At 50.2% G+C, this 20,235-nt stretch overlaps 1 protein-coding gene across 2 annotated transcripts in view; it reads left to right on the top strand.

Annotated features, from left to right (window-relative positions):
• Positions 1 to 20,235, top strand: part of RASGRF1 (Ras protein specific guanine nucleotide releasing factor 1) — a 127,020-nt gene that overhangs the window by 46,142 nt on the left and 60,643 nt on the right. For both annotated transcript variants that reach the window (XM_029051886.2, XM_029051885.2), the window contains exons 6-10: positions 4,943 to 5,022; positions 6,520 to 6,713; positions 7,112 to 7,221; positions 14,321 to 14,439; positions 16,427 to 16,587. In XM_029051886.2, coding sequence (XP_028907719.1) covers positions 4,943 to 5,022; positions 6,520 to 6,713; positions 7,112 to 7,221; positions 14,321 to 14,439; positions 16,427 to 16,587 — 664 coding nt within the window. The remainder of the gene's footprint in view (positions 1 to 4,942; positions 5,023 to 6,519; positions 6,714 to 7,111; positions 7,222 to 14,320; positions 14,440 to 16,426; positions 16,588 to 20,235) is intronic.

The raw sequence follows: 20,235 nt of genomic DNA, 5'->3' as shown, positions 1-20,235 counted from the left end.
AGGAGAACACTGTCACCATTGGCCGTTAAGAGCCCATACGGATATTATTCCTTTACTTCCAACGTTGCTCCTGGGAATGCAGCAGGGTTTGAAATGAGTCACTTATTCTAGGCTTCTGCAACTGCCAGCCCACCCGCTAAGGATTTGCAAGTTTAATTGAAGGAAAATAGATTACATGAGAGATGAAAAAAAGTCCGAGGAAAATGTTAGCGTCAAGTGCACTGTTATAACATTAATCAGATCATCAATAATACGGATTCAACTCCCACTGTGTGCCGAGCGCTGCCCCGAGCTCTTGGGAGTGCGTGATAGGACGAGGAGACATGATCCCAGCCCTGGGGAAGGTTTGTTTGTTTTGCTTTTAAGGCACTTGTTAAGTGCTTACTATGTGCCAGGCACTGTTGGAAGCGCTGCGGTAGATACAAGCTACTCAGGTTGGCCACAGTCCGGGTCCCACATGGGGCTCATGGTCTGGATCCCCATTTGTCAGGTGAGGTAACTGAGGCACAGAGAGGTGAAGTGACTCACCCAAGGTCACACAGCAAAGTGGCGGAACAGGATTAGAACTCAGGTCCTTCTGACTCCCAGGCCCATGCTCTAACCACTAGACCATGCTGCCTCTCTAAGATTTGTTAAGTGTTGATATGTACCAGGCACTGTACTAAGCACTGGGGTGGATGCGAGCAAATCGGGTTGGCTACCATCCCTGTTCCACGTGGTGCTCGCCATCTTACCCTATTTATTTTGTTAATGAAATGTACATCGCCTTGATTCTATTTAGTTGCCACTGTTTTTACGAGATGTTCTTCCGCTTGACTCTATTTATTGCCATTTTGTCTCCCCTGATTAGACTGTAAGCCCGTCAAACGGCAGGGACTGTCTCTATCTGTTGCCGACTTGTTCATTCCAAGCGCTTAGTACAGTGCTTTGCACATAGTAAGCGCTCAATAAATACTATTGAATGAATCTTCATCCCCATTTGACAGGTGAGGTAACTGAGCCCAGAGAAGTGAAGTGACTTGCCCAAGATCATATAGCAGACAAGGGGCAGAGTCAGAATTAGAACCCAGGTCCTTCTGACTCCAGGCCTGTGCTCTATTCACTAAGCCCTGCTGTTTCTCAGTGGATAATATAATGGGGGAGGCTACAGGCAGGGAAAGAAGGAATGGGGAACAGCTATATGAGTTAGAGGTTAAGTAATAGGGTATAGAAAAGTTGTACTATTGTGTTGTACTCTCCCAAGTGCTTGGTACAGTGGTCAGTAGTAAGCAAACCATTGATTGATTGATTGATTGATGAACAAAAGGGCTACAGGGAGTTATGAGCTCTTAAGTGGCCAGAGACGGCAGAGTGCCAGAGGGGTAGTTAGGGGAAATAAACTGGGGGAGTAGAAATTAATTGGGAAAAGCCTCTAGGTTGAGAAGGGATTTCATCATCAGTGGTATTTATGGAGCGTTAATGGCGTGCAGAGCACTGTACTAAGCACTTGGGAGAGTACGCTACAATAGAGTTGGTAAACACGTTCCCTGCCCAAAGCGAGCTTACAGTCAAGAGGCCGAAGAGGGGAAGAGCAGTGGTCCGACGGATTTGAACGAGGAGGACGTTCCAGGCGGAGAGGAGGACAACAGAATGGCAACTGGGAGAACTGAGAACGAGGCAGAGGGAGTAGCTTAATTTGAGGGGAACCATGAAAGTGAGCTGCGTTGTAGTGGGAGAGGAGTTGATTGAGTGACTTTAGCACAATGGTCAGGAGTTGCTGCTTGATGCAGAGCGGAATGGATGCCACATTTACACTTTTCAGGAGTCAGAAGACGTGTGCAGAAGCAGCGTGGCCTAGTGATAGAGCCTGGGCCCGGGAGTCAGAAGGACCCGGATTCTAATCCTGACTCTGCCTCTCGTCTGCTGTGTGATCCTGGGGAAGTCACTTTACTTCCCTGAGCCTCAGTTCTCCCATCTGTCAAAAGGGGATTGAGACTGTGAGCCCCAAGTGGGACATGGACTGTGTCCAACCCGATATGCTTGAATCCATCCCAGTGCTTAGTACAGTGCCTGGCACATAGTAAGCACTTAACAAATACCACAATAATAATGCTATTATTATTATTATTATTAAGAATGATCTGGGTAGCAGAGTAAAATATGGAATGGAGAGTGGGAGAGCCAGAAGACAGGTTGGTTGGTGAGGAGGCTGATGCAGTAGTAGAGTCGGGAGATGATAACTGCTTGGATCAGTTTGGTGGCTGTTTGGAAATGAGGTGAAAGAAGAACCGAAAGGATTGGATGACAAAGTGAATATGGTGATTGAAAGGGAGGGAGAAGTCTAGGATAATGCCAAAGTTTCAGGCTTGAGAGACAGGGAGGACGGGGGTGTTGTCAACAGCGATGAGAAAGTTGTTACCTTTTTTGGTGTGTTTTTGTTACGGTATTTGTTAAGCACTATGTTCCAGGCATTGTACTAAGCACTGGGGTAGATGCAAGCTAACTAGGTTGGACACAGTCGCTGGCTCACCATCTTAATCCCCATTTGACAGATGAGGTAATTGAGTCCCAGAGAGGTGAAGTGACTTGCCCAAGATCGCCCAGCAGACAAGTGACAGAGCCGGGATGAGAACCCAGGTCCTTCCCACTCCCAGGCCCGGGTTCTATCTAAAGTTAGGAGGAGGAGAGGATTTGTGAGGGAAGATGAGGAGTTCAGGTATGGCCAGAATCAATCAATCCACGGTATTTATTGAATACTTACTGTCTGCAGACCAGTGGACTAAGCTCTTGGGAGACTGCACTACAATACAGTTGGTAGACACATTCCCTGCCCTCAAAGATCTTGCGGTCTAGAGGTGGGACCTGAGGGGAAATGGGTGTCTGCTTCCTGGGCCTCCTTTTTGTGTTCATGTATGATTGCGTTTCTAATGGTATTTGCTAAGCACCTATTATGTGTCAAGCACTGTTCTAAGCGCTGGGGGAGATACGTGTTGATCAGGTCGGATAGATCCCTGCCCCACATGGGGCTCACAGTCTAAGTTGGAAGGAGGACGACTGAATCCCACATTTTTCAGATGAGGTAACTGAGGCCCAGAGAAATGAAGCCACTGCCCGGGGACACGCAGCAAGAGCCGGGATTAGAACCCAGGGCCTCTGACTCCCAGGCCCGGGCTCCATCCACTAAGCTGCTCCGCTTCCTGTCCCTGACTGATCTGGAGGGGGTCGTGGCTCTCAGCTAGCGGAGCGGCAGGCCGCTGAGGACAAACGCGTTTGCCGCTTGGGGGAACCCCGGCCCAGACCCCAGCCATCCGGCGGGGCGACAAGCCATTCTCAAAACAGATGGCCGAGGCTCCCCAGGTCGAGGTGGGCCGCAAACTCATTTGGCACCGAATTGGTTCTTGTCCAGTTATAGGGGAGCAATTTGATTTTTTCCCTTGTTCGATTTCACCCCGAGTCTTCGGGAGGCCAAGCGCCTTGCCGCAGACATTACTCATTTCCATCTGGAGGCGGCTAAGAGACGGCAGGAAGTGAAGGTCCCCCCGAGGCAGAAGAAGTCTGGGGTCCCCGGAACCACAAGGCTGACCAGTGTCCTGGCCCTGGGATGGTAGTCTTGTGTAGGGTCTTGAGGAAGGGGTGAGGACTCACCCTGGGGAGACAGGTCGAAGACTTTGTGAGCCTCAGTTTTCCTCATCTCTACAATGGGTACAATGCCTCTCCTTCCTGAAATCCTCAGAAATCACCTCGGCCGTGCAGGAACACAAACATGCAAGGATATTCAGACTAGACTGTAAGCTCACTGTGGGCAGGGAATGTACCTACCTATTTGTATACTGTACTCTCCCAAGCTTTTAGTACACTGCTCTACATAAAGTAGATGCTCAATAAATACGATTGAATGAACGAACGAATGAATAACACGTGTTCACCTGCCCAATGACAAGCATGCCCAAAGACATATGCAAAGACACGCTCAGCCAAACATAGATATGCATGCCCACCCGTACATATGTACATATGATATGAGTACACACATGCACAGACTCTAACCTTGAATGCACCTTTCTTACCTGTGTGAAAAATGGTAAGACAATAAGCCCATCAGCAATGCCAACTTGAGTCATTCCCCAGGTCCTTCTAGCCTCGGACAGTGTCTCTGACAGAGACCCCGGGCCCCTTGGACAAATCATATGTTCGTTATCTTCCCGGATACCATCCCTGGGGATAGACACCTCCACATCCCTAACCCTTCCCTCTCTCTGTTTTTTTTTTTTTAATAGTATTCGCTAAGCGCTTACTATGGGCCAGACACTGTACTAAGCACTGGGGTAGATACAAGCTAATCAGGTTGGACACAATTCACGTCCCAGATGGAGCTCACAGTCTTCATCCCCCTTTTACAGATGATGCAACCAAGGCACAGGGAAGTGAAGCGACTTGCCCAAGGTTCAACAGCAGACCAGTGGCGGAGCCAGGTTTAGAACCCAGGTCAATCAATCAATCGTATTTATCGAGCACTTACTGTGTGCAGAGCACTGTAGTAAGTGCTTGGGAGAGTACAGTTTAACAGAGTTAGTAGACATGTTCCCTGTCCACAGGGAGCTCACAAATACAAATAAATCAATTATGGATATGGACAAAAGTGCCGCAGGGCTGAGGGAGGGGTGAATAAAGGGAGCAAAGGCAACACAGAGGGAATGGAAGAAGAGGAAGTGAGGGCTTAGTCGGGGAAGGCCTCTTGGAGGAGATGTGCCTTCCGATAAGGAGTCTGTATCGACCGCTCGTTTTTCGGATCATCTCGAAGGATTGCTCCTCATGAATGGGTCGAAGCGCAAAATGTCCTAATCCGTCCTGGTCCCAGTGGAAGCCCTGGGGAGCTGAGAGGTGCTGCCCTCTGAGCTTCCTCCCTTGGGCTTGCTCGGGTTGTCGGGGAGCTAGGCCGTGATCCTGTCCTTTTCCCTTGCAGTGAAACCATCATGTTTCTGCACCAGATCTTTTACCAAGGCCTCAAAGCCCGGATTTCCAGCTGGCCAACTCTGGTCCTGGGTGAGTAGAACGTGTCCCGGTGCCAGACCTGGATCTCTGCCCATGCCCTCACCAACCCATCTCTTCCAGGGCTTCTGCTCTCTAACCAAAAGATGAGCAGGTGGATCCATGGGGCCTGAGAAGGCAGAGGGGGTGAGAGGGTCTGGAAGGCGAGGGATCAGTCAGCCAGCCAGCCAGGGCAGGGGAGATCACTGAACCCCCACTCCTCCATCATGGGCCTAGCTCCAAGAACAATACTGGGGAACAATGTCAAGGAGCCACTTCCTGTCTGATTCAGTCATATTTATTGAGCGCTTACTGTGTCTAGAGCACTGTCCTAAGGGCTTGGGAGAGTACAATATAGCAAGAAACGGACACATTCCCTGTCTACAATGAGTTTACACCTCTAGAGGGGGAGACAGACATTAATATGAATAAATAAATAAATGACAGATATGTACATAAGTGCTGTGGGGCTGGGAGGGGGGAATGAATAAAGGGAGCAAGTCAGGGTGACGCAGAAGGGAGTGAGAGAAGAGGAAAGGAAGGCTTAGTCAGGGAAGGCCTCTTGGACGAGCGAGTTCTTCGATAAGACTCCAAACCCGTGTCCATCTTTATCCATTCATTCAATCGTATTTACTGAGCACTTACTGTGTGCATAACACTGTACTAAGTGCTTGGAAAGTACAATTCGGCAACAGATAGAGATAATCCCTACCCAACAAAGGGCTCACAGACTTTATCTGGAGACCATAGGCCCCGGAAGCACCCACAGCACATCAGTCCGGCCCCAGTTCCCAAACGCCCTCCCCCTGCCCTTTTTTTAATAAAAAAAGTATTTGTTAAGCACTTACTATGTGTCGAGCACTGTTCTAAGCACTAGGGTAAACAAAAGTCAATCAGGTCAGACACCATGCCTTTCCCCCATGTGGGACTCCCAGTCTCAGCTCCCTCTGCCAGAATCTAGGATTCCTGACTTCGCCTTTCCCCAGGTGGGCAGCAGGGAGGAGCAGGAAGGCGATATGTTTGAAGTGGGAACTGAAGGTGTTTGGAGGTGCTTCTCCCATCTCTGTGTGGGGAGTGTGTCAGGAAAATCTAGAAGTCCCTGGGAAGTATCGCCCAGTCTGTAAAGGCCCTAAAAGAACAGGTCTACTTCTTTGTTCCCCAGCCCTAGTTTCCCATGGTGGTTTTTTTCCTTCCAGGGAGCTAGGTGGGAGAAGCCCACACTAGGTCGGATTTGGTGTCTGGCATTGACGTCGGCTGAATTGTGTTTGAAGTCAGCTGCCTCTTGGGCTTTTCCGCTTGGAATGTCCACGGAAGCATAGGGTGGTCAGACGTGCCATTTCGAACCCCAGGAAAGTGTAGACAAGCTCCCCATCCCTCTTCAGGGGACAAGGAGCTCTGGGGGGCAGGGGGCAGGGGGAAGAGCACAGTGTGTTTGGGGGTGGGAGGGTGGTGAGGAGTTCAGGGGCCCAAGGTCCTCCGCCCACCATCCTAACCAGTTCCCGTCGCTTGCAGCCGACCTTTTCGACATTCTGCTGCCCATGCTGAATATCTACCAGGAGTTTGTGAGAAACCATCAGTACAGCCTCCAGATCTTGGCCCACTGTAAGCAGAACCGGGACTTCGACAAGCTCCTGAAGCACTATGAGGCGAAACCGGACTGTGAGGAGCGCACCCTGGAGACCTTCCTCACCTATCCAATGTTCCAGGTGCGGGGGCGGGAGGAGTGAGGGGTCAGGGGGCTATGAATGACCTCCCCCCCAATGAGGGTGGATATTGGAAGTGTCCAGCGGGAGGAGGTCAATGTGGAGGGTGAGGCTCCTACTGGTGGAAGGAATTGCCAGAGCTATTTGGGGCCTGGGGTATCTAGTCATCCCTTCTTGACGGTGAGGGTGGGTGTCCAGGAGGGCAACTGTCAGTCAGTCAATATATATATATTGATATTGATATGGTATATATTGAGACCTTACTCTGTGCAGACTCTCCGAGTGCTCTGGTACCACTGTCGGAGACGGAGTCCTGGGGTGGGCAGCCATGGGGCTCATGTTCAGACCAGCCCCGGCGGCCCCTCCCCCGGTCGCTCTGTTGACACCCCCCACCCCTGCAGATCCCCAGGTATATCTTGACGCTGCACGAGCTGCTAGCGCACACCCCCCACGAGCACGTGGAGAGGAACAGCTTGGACTACGCCAAGTCGAAGCTGGAGGAACTGTCCAGGTGAGTGGCCTTGGCTGGATTGACCCCAGTGGGGTCTGGGAGAGGTGGGAAGTCTGGCCACGAGGCTTCATCAGGGCCTCCTGGGGCTGGAGGGAAGGTCTGGCTGAAAGTGGCAGGTCCTGGCTCGCTGGAGATTCAGGGGGGAGATGAGATGGCCAGGGGCAACCCTCCTTCGTGCCCCTCCTTCGTTGGATATCCCCTGGCCTGAACTGTAGCAGAAGAGGGGCTCCCTGCTGGTCCTCACCTCATGGGCAGTGGAGGAAGATTTGGGGGAGTGTGGCAGTTAAATAATCAGTCAGTCAACTGTATTTATTGAGCGCTTACCATGTGCAGAGCACTGAGCAGAGCGCTTGGGAGAGTACGCTATAACAATAAATAGACACATCCTCTGCCAACAGAAAGCCTACAGTCTAGAGGGATAGACAGACATTAATATGAATAAATAAATTACAGATATGTCCATAAGTGCTGTGGGCCTGGAAGGGGGGATGAATAAAGGGAGCAAGTTAGGGTGATGGAGAAGAAAGTGGGAGAAGAGGAAAGGAGGGCTTATTCAGGGAAGGCCTCTTGGAGGAGATGGATTTTCAATAAAGCTATGAAGCGGGGCGAGTCATTGTCTATCAGATATGGAATGGGAGGACATTCCACAGACCAGAGGTGGGAAGTGGGGGAGATGGAGGTACAGTGAGAAGGTTGGCATCAGAGGAGTAAAGTGGCTGGGTTGTAGTAGGAGTCTAGAGAGGTGAGGTAGGAGGGGGCAAAGAGATTGAGGTCTTTAAAGCCGATGGTGAGGAGTTTCTGTCTGATGCAGAGGTGGATGGCAACCACTGAAGGTCCTTAAGGAGAAGGGAAACTCTGAACATTTTTATAGAAAATGATCCGGGCAGCAGAGTGAAGCACGGGCTGGAATGGGGAGACACGGGAGGCTGGGAGGTCAGCAAGGAGGCTGATGCAGTAATCAAGGTGGGGTAGGATAAATCACTGTATTAACGTGATAGTAGTTTGGATGGAGAGGAAAGGGCAGGTTTTAGAGATGCCGTTAAGGTTGAACCAACGGGATTTAGTGACAGATTGAATATTTGGATTGAACAAGAGAGAAGAGTCAAAGATAACGTCAAGGGTACCGGCTTGTGGGACAGGAACTATGGTGGCGCCTTCTACAGTGATGGGAAAGACAGGGGGAGCATAGGGTTTAGATGGGAAGATAAGGAGTTCTGTTTTAGACATGTTAAATGTGAGGTGAAGGGAGGACATCCAAGAAGAGATGTCTTGAATGCAGGAAGAAATGCGAGACTGCAGACAGGGAGAGAGATCAGGGCTGGAGATGTAGATTTGGGAATCATCCACATAGAGGTGGTAGTTGCAGCCATGTGAGCGAATGAGTTCTCCAAGGGAGTGGGTGTAGATGGAGAATAGAAGGGGACCCAGAACTGAACCTTGAGGGACCCCCCCCCCCAGTTAGGGAGTAGGAGGCAGAGGAGGAGCCCACGAAAGAGACTGAGAAGCCAGAGAGATAGGAGGAGAACCAGGAGAGAACAGTGTCAGTGAAGCCGAGGTTGGATAGTGTTTCCAGGAGAAGGGGGTGGTCAACAGTGTCGAAGGCAGCTGAGAGGTGAAGCAGGATTAAGATGGAGTAGAGGCCGCTGGATATGGGAAGAAAGAGATCATTGGTGACATTTAAGAAAGCGGTTTCTGTGGAGCGAAGGGGACGGAAGCCAGATTGGGAAAGAGTGTAGGAATAGCGTGAGCTAGGACTGAGTCGCGACTCATTTTCCATATCCACGAGAGCTTCCGGGAGCAATACCAGATATGGAAACAGAGCTGAGTTTATCGTCTGGGTCCCCGGGCCCTTGTCCCCGAGAAGGACGCCCCTCTCTCCGACATAAAGGCTAACCGAGAAGCAGAACAACCCAGCGGACAGAGCCCGGGTCTGAGAGTAAGAAGGACCTGGGTTCTAATCCCGCTCCGCCACTCATCTGCTGTGAGACCTCTGGCAAGCCACTTCTCTGGGCCTCAGTTCCCTCAACTGTTAAGTGGGGATTAAGACAGTGAGTCCCATGTGTGACATGGACTGTGTCCAACCTGATTATCTTGTATCTACCCCAATGTTTAGTATAGTGCCTGGCATGTATTAAGCACTTAACAAATACCATTTAAAAAAAAACCAACAACGACAACAACAAAAAAAACACAGAGTAAGGGCCCCAGCCCCCAGACTCCCGGATAAGTCACTCACACTTGGGATCGCATTTAACCAGACTCCCGGAGGTGAGATATCACACATTTTCTCCCCTGTGGCTCACATGAGTGCCACCCAGAAGTGGAGCAAGGCTGGTCACTTCCTCCTCCACCCACACCACCCTCAGTGCAGGATTAGCACGCACTGGCATGTCACAGACGCATGGCGTGACCATTTGAACGAGTCTCTCGCCATGTAAAAAGCATCATCCTCGCCCCTGTGGAAATCTGGTTGCTATGGTGAGGGCACAGACGGGCTTCCAAGTGATCGACTCATTCATTCAGTCATTCAATCATATTTATTGAGCGCTTAAAGTGTACAGAGCACCATACAAAGTGCTTGGGAGAGTAGAGAGAACCAGCGTGGCTTAGTGGATAATAATAATAATTATGGTATTTGTTAAGCGCTTACTATGTGCCAAGCACTGTTCTAAGCACTGGAGTAGATACAAAGTGATCAGGTTGTCCCACGCAGGGCTCACAGTCTTAATCCCCTTTTTCCAGATGAGGTAACTGAGGCACAGAGAAGTTAAGTGACTTGCCCAAGGTCACCCAGCAGACTAGTAGCGGAGTCGGAATTAGAACTCATGACCTCTGACTCCCAAGCCCACGCTCTTTCCACTAAGCCACGCTGCTTCCTCACTTAGTGGACCTGGGAGTCAGAAGTACCTGAGTTCTAATCCTGACTCTACTGCATGTCTGCTGGGTGGGCAAATCACTTCTCTGTCCTCAGTTACCTCATCTGTCAAATGGGGATTAAGAGCGTGAGCCCTATGTGGGACAGGGACTGTTTAATTTGTATCTACCCCAGAGCTATAAAAAAAAACTTGGCACATAGTAAGTGCTTAACATGAACCATGATTATTATTATTTCTATTACAGTATAACAATAAACAGACACATTCCCTGCCCACAACGAGTTCCACCCACATCCCCCCAGGGGCGTTTAGTCCATCTCCAACTGGTGCCAGGAAGTTTGTTTCTGTAGTATCTCAAGCACTGCACACAAGCCTGTTGTTATCTTGGGGTGCTGGTTCCCCTAGAAATGGGGATCTCCCCCAAGAAGCAGCAGCGTGGCCTAGTGGATAGAGCACGGGCCTGGAAGCCAGAAGGACCTGGGTTCTAATCCCGGCTCCACCATTTGTCTGTTGTGAGAGCTTGGGCAAGTCATTTCACTTCTCTGAGCCTCAGTTACCTCATCTATGAAATGGGAATTAAGGCTGTGAGCCCCACGTGGGACAGGAACTGGTCCAACCTGATTACCTTGTATCTACCCCAGGGCTTTGACGAGTGTTTGGCACATACTAAGTGCTTAACAAATACCATCTTTTTTTTTTTAATCTCAAGCTTAACCCATTCCTTCCCCCAACAAATAGAAATTCTTTTTCGACTGACACTATGACAAAGACCATGCACTTTCCAATTCAGTGCAGCTGTCAGCTACTGGGGGGTCAAAAGTTAGGAAGAAAAGCGGCCAGCTCAGGCACAGATCAGAATAACCCCCTGCCCCTTTTTTAAGGGATTGGTTAAGCACTTACTATGTGCCAGGCACCATTCTAATTTGCAGCTGCACTGTACTCTCCCAAGCACTTAATACAGTGCTCTGCACATACCATGACCTAATGGATAGATCACAGGCCTGGGAGTCCAAAGATCATGGGTTCTAATCCCGGCTCCGCCACTTGTCTGCTGTGTGATCTTGGGCACTCTAGGCGTCAGTTACTTCATCTGTAAAATGGGTATTGAGACTGAACTCCACATGGGTCAGGGACTGTGTCCAATCTGATTTGCTTGTATCCTCCCCAGCCCTTAGTACAATGCCTGGCACATAGTAAGTACTAAATAAATACCACAATTATTATTATTATTTTTATTATATTAATCCTAGATACCACTGACTGATTGATTGGGGTAGATAAAAGATGGTCAGGTTGGACACAGTGTCCCACCTGGGGCTCACAGTCTTAATCCCTATTTTACGGATGAGGTAACTGAAACAAGGACAAGTTAAGTGACTCTCCCAAGGTCACACAGCAGACAAGTGATGGAGGCAGGAATAGAACCCAGGTCCTGCTGACTCCCAGGCCTGTGCTCTAATAATTATGGTTTTTGTTAAGGGTATGCTATGTGTCAAGCATTGGGGAAGCTACAAGACAATCAGGTCCTACATGGGGCACACATTCTAAGTAAAAGTGAGAACAGGCATAAAATCCCCATTTTGTAGAAGAGAGAACTGAGGTCCAGAGAAGCATGCAAGTGGTGGAGTCGGAATTAGAACCCAGATCCTCTGCCAGGCCTATGCTCTTCCACTTGGCCATGCTGCTTTAATAATAATGAGATCGTTGTGAGCAGTGACTGTCACTGTTTATTGTTGGATTGTACTTTCCCAAGTGCTTACAGCAAGCACACAGTAAGCGCTCAATAAATACGATTAAATGAATAAATTAACTGGGGTACTTGTTACTTGGATCAATCTGTGCTAAGCACTGTATTAAGTGTTTGGGAAAGGACAATACAACAGAATTTGCAGACAAGGTCTCTGCCCACAACGAGTTTACAGTTTAGAAGGGGAGATGGTTTAGTGATTATTACGTGCCAAGCACTGTACTAAGTGCTTGGGAAAGGACAATACAACAGAATTTGCAGACAAGTTCTCTGCCCACAGCGAGTTTACAGTTTAGAAGGGGAGATGTACTAAGTGCTGGGGCGGTTACAAGATAGATCGGACACGGTCCCTACCTAACCTGGGACCTCAGAGCCTAAGGGGAAGGAAGAACAGGTATTTAATCCGCATTTTCCAGATAAGGAGACTGAGGCTCAGAGATATTAGGTGACTCACCCAAGGTCAGGTGGCAGATTTGGGGTTAGGCCAGTGGTCTCGCAGCTAGGCCATTCTAGAAATCCCTCTCCAGTCTTACCGCTGCCCCTCTTAAGCACGAGGCCTCAGCTCTGGGAAGTTTCCAGGAAAGCTGAGGGTTGGGTTTTTTTCGTTTTTTTGGAGGGGTTTTTTTCCTCCGCACTTCGTGCAAAGCAGCCCGTATGCGATGGTGCCTCCAGCGCCGGAAGGATTCTGAAATTCGGTTTTGAGCGCTGCGCTGACAGCAGCAATCGTGGGTAAAGGGCGCCGCTAGGTGGGAGGAAGCGGAACTGCGGCTGGCCACTGCGGAGGGCTGGTGGGCGGGGTGGGGGGTGGCCCCTTCCATCAATCAATCAATCAATCAATCAATCAATCAGGGTTATTTATTGAGCACTTACCGTGTGCAGAGGACTATACTGAAGTGCTTGGAGAGTACAATATAACAACCACATTCGGGCAGGGCAGACATTCATATAAATAATCATATAAATTGAGAACTTACTCTGTGCGGGGCACTGTACTAAACACTTGGGAAAGTACAGTAGAACAATATAATAGGCACATTCCCTGCAAACTGAGAGCCTATAATCCCGAGGGGGAGACAGGTATTGATATAAATAATCAATTAATCATACTGATTGAGCACTTACTGTGGGCAGGACACTGTATGAGCGCTTGGGAGAGTACAATACAACAGAATTAGCAGACCTGTTTGTTGCCCAAAGCAAGCTTACAGCCTAGAAGGGGTCCCTGAATCCCCAGCCCTGGCCCTGTCTCCCCTCCCAGGGTCCCCACAGAGGTGGGCTCTCTTCTGTCATTCTGTCAGTCAATGGTATTTCTTGAGTGGTTACTGTGTGTAGGGCACTGTACTAAGCACTTGTTGTTTAATGAGATGTACATCACCCTGATTCTATTTATTTGCCATTGTTTTAATGAGATGTTCTTCCCCTTGACTCTATTTATTGCCTGTCTCCCCCGATTAGACTGTAGGCCCGCCAAAGGGCAGGGACTGTCTCTATCTGTTGCCGATTTGTACATTCCAAGAGTTTAGTACAGTGCTCGGCACATAGTAAGCACTCAATAAATACTATCCCCAGCTGTTGGGGATGGACTCCCAACCCCATTCACTCCGGGTCTGCATGGCCTAGTGGAAAGAGCACAGGCCTGGGAGTCAGAAGACCTGGCTCTGCCACTTATCTGCTGTGTGACCTCGGACAAATCACTTTGCTTCTTTAAGCCTCAGTTCCCTCACCTGTAAAATGTGAATTCAATTCTTCTCCCTCTACACCGACTGCGAGCCCCATGTGAAGACCTTGTATCTACCCCAGCACAATGCTTGGCACATAGTAAGTGCTTTCATCCATTCACTCATTCATTCAGTCATATTTATTGAGCACTTACTGTGTGTAAAGCACTGTACTAAGCACTTAGGAGAATAAAATATAAGAATAGACACATTCACTGCCCACAGTGAGCTTACAGTATTATTATTATTGTTGTTGTTAAGTCCTACATGGGACATGGACTATGTCCAACTAGATTAGTTTGTATCTACCCCAGCAATTAGTACATTGTCAGGCACAGAGTGAGTACTTTACTGATACCATTAAAAAAAAAAGGTTGGGGGGTGAGGGGGACGGGCCAGGCTGAATCGCCAGAAGGAAAGTCAGGGATGGAGAGGGGACAGTTGGAGGTGTCAAACTATCTGTCCCTTCCCAGCGCGATCCACAGGAACCAGAGCAACCAAGCACATGGGACAACTCTCTCCCATCCACTCTTGGGGAACAACAGCCTAACCTGAAAAGTTTTAGAGGAAGAGGCGCGATTATGTCACCGACTGCTTTCCCCCTCAGCCCCGGATCCTGATTGAGAATCCATCGGAGCCTCTTTGTACCCCATTCCCTCCACCCCTCCCGGCAACCACTGGCCTCCCTAGGCCCCCAAACCCCAGCGAGGGGATCCTCCACCCCCATCCCCTCATGAAGCCTCCCCTGTTTCCCCAAGGATAATGCACGACGAGGTGAGCGAGACGGAAAACATTCGGAAAAACCTGGCCATTGAACGGATGATCATCGAAGGCTGCGAGATCCTCCTGGACACCAGCCAGACATTTGTTCGACAAGGTACAGCTCTGTCCTCCCACGGGATGGGGAGACTCCTGGGAGATGGACCTTGGTCCCCTTGGGCGCGGGGATCTGGCCTCCAGATTGATTGGGAGTTAGAAGAACCTGGGTTCTAGTCCCAAATCTGTCACTTGTCTGCCGTGTGACCCTGGGCAAGTCACTTCACTTCTCTGGAACTCAGTTCCCCCATCAGTAAAATGATATTTTTGTGTGGTATTTGTTAAGTGCTTACTATGTGCCAGACACTGTTCTGAGCACTGGGGTAAATACAAAGTAATCAGTTTGGAAACAGTCCCTGTCCCACATTGAGCTCGCAGTCTCAATCTCCATTTTATAGATGAGATCACTGAGACCCAGAGAAGTGAAGTGATTTGCCCAAGGTCACACAGCAGTCAAGTATCAGAGCAGGGACTAGAACCCAGGGCCTCCTGATTCCCAGAATCGAGCTCTATCCACTAGGCCGTGTTGCTTCAGGGGATTAATCCTGGGTGTCCTTTGTGGGACTGGTATTGTGTCCATACTGATGATTTTGTATCCACTCCAGTGCTTAGTACAGTGTCTGCCATATAATAAGCACTCAAATAGAATTTTAAAAATCCATTTCTCAACCCCCCATCCTTCAACCCCCATTTTCCATCCCTTCTCACCTATCCCCCAATTCCCATCCCTCATCCTCTGTTGAGGATGTTGGAGACAGAGTCCCAGGCTGGACAGACCATGGGACTGATCACGGATATCTCCTGATGCAGGGAGATTCCATGACTTCCTACTGCCCAATTATCTGGTTTTGCAATGGGCCATCCAGCATTCAGCTGGTATGGCCCCTGTCCGGTACAGATTGGATGCAGGAGGATTTTCTGTCTATGATTTCCATTTTTAATACTGTGTTCCATGGCTTGGACACAGGGTCTGGTGCCCCCAGAACTGGGAGGGGAACACAAAATCTGGCAGACAGCCAGGAGGTGCCAATCCAGAAAAACATGTAGATTCCAGCCTATTCACAATGGCCTTCTGCAAAATTTATTCAATCATATTTACTGAGCGCTGTACTGTGTGCAAAGAACTGTACTAAGCACTTGATGGGCCTAATGACATTGTCATCATCATAAATGAATCAATCAATCAATGGTATTTACTGAGCACTTACTCTGTGCACAGCACTGTACTGAGCACTTGGAAGAGGGCAATACAACAGAATTATCACATTCCCAACCCATAACGAGCTTACGATCTAGAGGGGGAGGAGTATGTTGTACGGTATGTGGTCTAAAACTGGTCTAAGGAATATCTGACTTTAAAAAGTACTTAAAAGCAGCACCCGTTAATAAAGATGTTCTCCTAGGCAACTTTCCTGAGTCCTGAGTTCCACCTCTGAAGAGCTATCAGTAGCATTCAGCTTTAGTACCAGAGATGAAATCGAGTGTCCAATCACAGGACAAATATAATGGTTTTCCTTATTGGTATTTAATTGCTTGACATACTAATGATAATGATCCTTATGGTACTTGTTAAGCGCTTACTTTGTGCCGAGCACTGTTCTAAGTGCTACAGTAGGTACGAGTTAATCAGGTTGGCCACGGTCTCTGTCCCACACGGGGCTCACCGTTTTAATCCCCATTTTACAGATGAGGTAACCGAGGCCCAGAGAAGTGAAGTGACATGTGCAAGGTCACACAACAGACATGTGGTGGAGCCAGGATCAGAACCCAAATCCTTCTGTCTCCCAAGCCCATGCTCTATCCACTAAGCCACACTGCTTCTCTAAATCATACTATTGGATACAATATTACTGAGGAAAAGGGTAACTCCTGCAGGCTAGCATCACGTGTTCCGATTAAGGTCCGGTCTTTCATGGCTGAGGTGACCATTTCCCCAGGGTTCCTGCTGCTCTAGCCTCGCCGGGGCCTGGCAGCTCTAAGAACTTACTGACCCCAGGCTTGGAGAGGACACCCACGGATGGACGGTTCTTCCTCTCTGACCCTGACAGGTTCCCTCATCCAGGTGCCCATGTCGGAGAAAGGGAAGATCACCAGGGGCCGTCTGGGCTCTCTGTCCCTGAAGAAAGAGGGGGAACGTCAATGCTTCCTCTTCTCCAAGCACTTAATCATCTGTACCCGAGGATCTGGGGGCAAGTTGCATTTAACGAAGGTGAGGCCGGACCGGGGACGCAGAGGAGAGGAGGGGACCATCCCCAGGAGATGCTGCTTGGGAGAACGTGGGGAGGCAGGGAGGGGAGGAAGGGGCCATCCCCAGGAGACACTGTGAGGAGAATGTTGGGGGGAAGGGAAGACAGAATGGTGTTGTCCCCAGGAGGCTCTGCTGAGGGGAATATGGAGGGCGTGGTGAGGAGAGGAGGAGGCTGTCCCCAGGAGATACTGTGAGAGGAATGTCGGGGGGGCAGGGAAGAGATGAGGTGTCATCCCCAGGAGGCCCTGCTGAGGAGAATGTTTGGGGGAGTAGGGAGGAGAGGAGGGGGCCGTCCCCAGGAGACACTGTTGAGGAAAATGTGCCCAGGGTGGTGGGGAGAGGAGAGGGCCATCCCCAGGAGACGCTCCTGGGGAGAATGTGGAAGGGACAAGGAGGAGAGGAGGGGGTCATCCCCAGAAGAAACTGTAGAGGAGAATGGTTGGCGGGGAGGGGTAGGGAGGAGAGGAGGGAGCCATCCCCAGGAGATACAAAAAGGGACAGAGACCTGAGGGAATCTGAGGTCTACGAAGCAACACGGCTGGAGCCCAGGTCTGGGAGTCAGAAGGACCTGGGTTCTAGTCCCGGCTCCACCACTCGTCTTCTCTTGGGCAGCCATCCCCAGGAGATACTGTGAGGAAAATGTAGGGGGACAAGGCAGGGAGGAGAGAAGGGCGTCATCCCTGGGAGATCTTGCTGGGAAGAATGGGGAGACAGGGCAGGGACAGAACCCAGTGTCTCATTGTTGCTGATATTACTACTCCTGGCTGCCTCTGGTCACTTCTTCTGCCCCAGGCTGGTGCTGCTCTCCTCAGAGATTGCCTGTTTGAGGTCAAGAGAGTGAGGGGTGTCCACTGTAACTGTGGGAGCCGGGGATGGATGCCGCGGAACCTCGCAGTATGGACACCAGCGCCCAGAGGCCTGGGGCCTGGCAGGATGGCGAGCAGAGCCAGGGCAACGGCAAGGAGGTGGGAGCAGGAAGGAGAGAGCTGTGCCCAAGGCCCAGACCACCTGACCACCGGCTAGAGCCACCACCGGGCAGGGTGGTTGGGCGGCACCATCCATTCTGCCCTGACCCTTGCCTCCCCCGGAAGCCAAGGGGAGTGAGAGGGAGGAGGGTTCCACTGCACAGCAGGGCACCATCCTGTGCCTCTCGGAGCCATTGCCTCAGGCAGCCTGCTGGGTCCGGGCACGTTGATTGGTGGCCGTCACTCAATAGCTGAAACCACTCCCAGGAGGGGCCTTGAAGGGCCTTGGATTCTCGTTCATTGTTATCGGTGGTATTTATTGAGTACTTGTTTTGGGCAGAACACTGTACTAAATGCCTGGGAGAGTATAGTACAACCGAGCTGGCAGACACGTTCTCTGTTCACATTGAGTCCACCCTTGTTGTTACCAATAAACAGATCATCTCCTCTCTCTCTGGGTCCCCCTCCCCACTCTGCTCCCTGAAACTGCAGTTGGGAGATATTTAGAATTGTTCCCAGGAGTAGTTTGCAGGAGGCAGAAGTAATTTCTTTTTCATCCCAACGCCCGAGGCTTTTATTGTACTGTCCCAAACGTTTAGTACGGTGCTCGGCACACAGTAAGTGCTCAATAAATACCATGGATTGATTGACTAATTGTTTTTCAAGGGACCACATGGCTCTGAGAAACGAATTCCTGCTGCAAAAGACGCCTACCCTCTCAAAGAAGATACTCCCCATCCCGTCCACCCAAACCTAAAAGGGAAACCCCCTTTACTCCACCATCACCCTGACATAAATCTGGTGTCTCCATAGCTTTTGGCCCAGTGCAATTCTTAATAATAAAAAGTGGGGTAAATAATGGGAAAGCAGCAAGGTCTAGCGGAAAGAGCCCGGGCCTGGGAGTCAAAGGACCGGGGTTCTAATCCCAGCTCTGCCACCTCTCCTCTGCGTGACCTCGGGCAAGTTGATGAACTTCTCTGGGCCTTCATCTGTAAAATGGGGATTAAATCCTCCTCCCTCTGAGTTAGACTATGAGCCCCATGTAGGGCAGGGATTGGGTCCACCCTGATTAACATGGATCTGCCCCCATGCACACAGTAAGCGCTTAACAGATGCCATCATTATTATTATTATTACTTAGAATGGGGCTGGCACGTGGTAAGTGCTTAACAGATATCATTAAAAAAAGACTTGTTTTTTTTTGAAACACTCTCTATTCCCCGAAGCGCTTTCACATGACTTCTTTCATTTCTGTCCTCACAGTATCCCTCTGAGGTTGAGAAAGGCAGGTCTCATGACCCCACTTGACAAATGAGCAAACAAGAGAAATGGCTGAGAAAACAGATGAGAGAGAAATTAAAGGACTTGCCCAAGGTCACCCAGGAGACAAGTGGCAGGGCTGGGACTAGTGCCTGAATCTCTCAATTCCCAGATGGTGGGTCCTGGTCACTACACCTCGCTGCCTCCTTTCTGTCCCTGCTCCACATAGGGCTCCCAATCTTAATCCCCATTTTACAGAGCAAAAAGAGACAGAGACCTGAGGGAATCTGAGATCTAAGAAGCAACGCGGCTGGAGCCCGGGTCTGGGAGTCAGAAGAACCTGGGTTCTAGTCCCGGCTCCACCACTTGTCCTCTCCGTGACCTCAGGCGAGTCACTTCCTCTTCTCTGTGCTTCAGTTCTCTCATCTGTAAGATGGGGATTAAGACTGTGAGTCCTGTGTGGGACAGGGATCGTGTCCAACCTGACTAGCGTGAGTCTACCCCAGCGTTTAGTATAGTGCCTAGCACATAGTAAGTGCTTAACAAATACCAAAAAAAACACCAAAGAAACAAACCAAAAAGGCCCATCCAGGCCCGGTCCACCCCAATCTCAGCCCGGGACCAGCCCTACTGTCCCTGGTCCCAGTGAACGCAGACTGGCCAGCCCAGACTGAACAGGAAGCCGGCCCTGGGAAGGCGACTACTGTCCACCTATGGATTCGCCACACCCGATAGAGTCCTGTTTTTCCTCTCTCCTCTTTCCTGGAGAGGACAAGGGAAAAGGGGCCAGTTGGGTGGTTCTGTTGCTGGCCTGATATGGGCCCGTGAACTTGAGACCCCAGTTGGACTGTGTCACTACCCTACCTTGGAGGCCCCGCTGGCTCAAGGGACCTCGGCAGCAGACGAGACAGAAGGGAGAAAGGATGGGGGTGGTAGAGGCGGCTGCTTCTCCACCAATCAGAGCAGAAGGTCCTGGCCCAGTGCCTTTCCCTGCCCCATTTCTGGCTCTGCTCTAGATCTCTCAGGGGGCCAGACACCTAGTTTAAGCCACACTCCCCCCACGATAGCTAACTAGACTTAAAAGGAGGTAGCGAGGTGTAGTGACCGGGATCCACCATCTGGGAATCGAGAGATTCAGGCACTAGTCCCAGCCCTGCCACTTGTCTCCTGGGTGACCTTGGGCAAGTCCTTTAATTTCTCTCTCGTCTGTTTTCTCAGCCATTTCTCTTGTTTGCTCATTTGTCAAGGGGGGTTAAGAGACCTGCCTTTCTCGACTTCTCAGGGATATTGTGAGGACAATTCCCCACACCCCAGCTGGAAAGGGCACACTGATTAAGAACCCATTTGAACCAGAAAGGATTTTAACCGAGCTCGGCTAAGAAAT

This window comes from Ornithorhynchus anatinus, chromosome X1, assembly GCF_004115215.2.
Source record: "Ornithorhynchus anatinus isolate Pmale09 chromosome X1, mOrnAna1.pri.v4, whole genome shotgun sequence".
Lineage (NCBI taxonomy): Eukaryota > Metazoa > Chordata > Mammalia > Monotremata > Ornithorhynchidae > Ornithorhynchus > Ornithorhynchus anatinus.
This window is presented reverse-complemented; position numbering and strand designations above follow the sequence as displayed.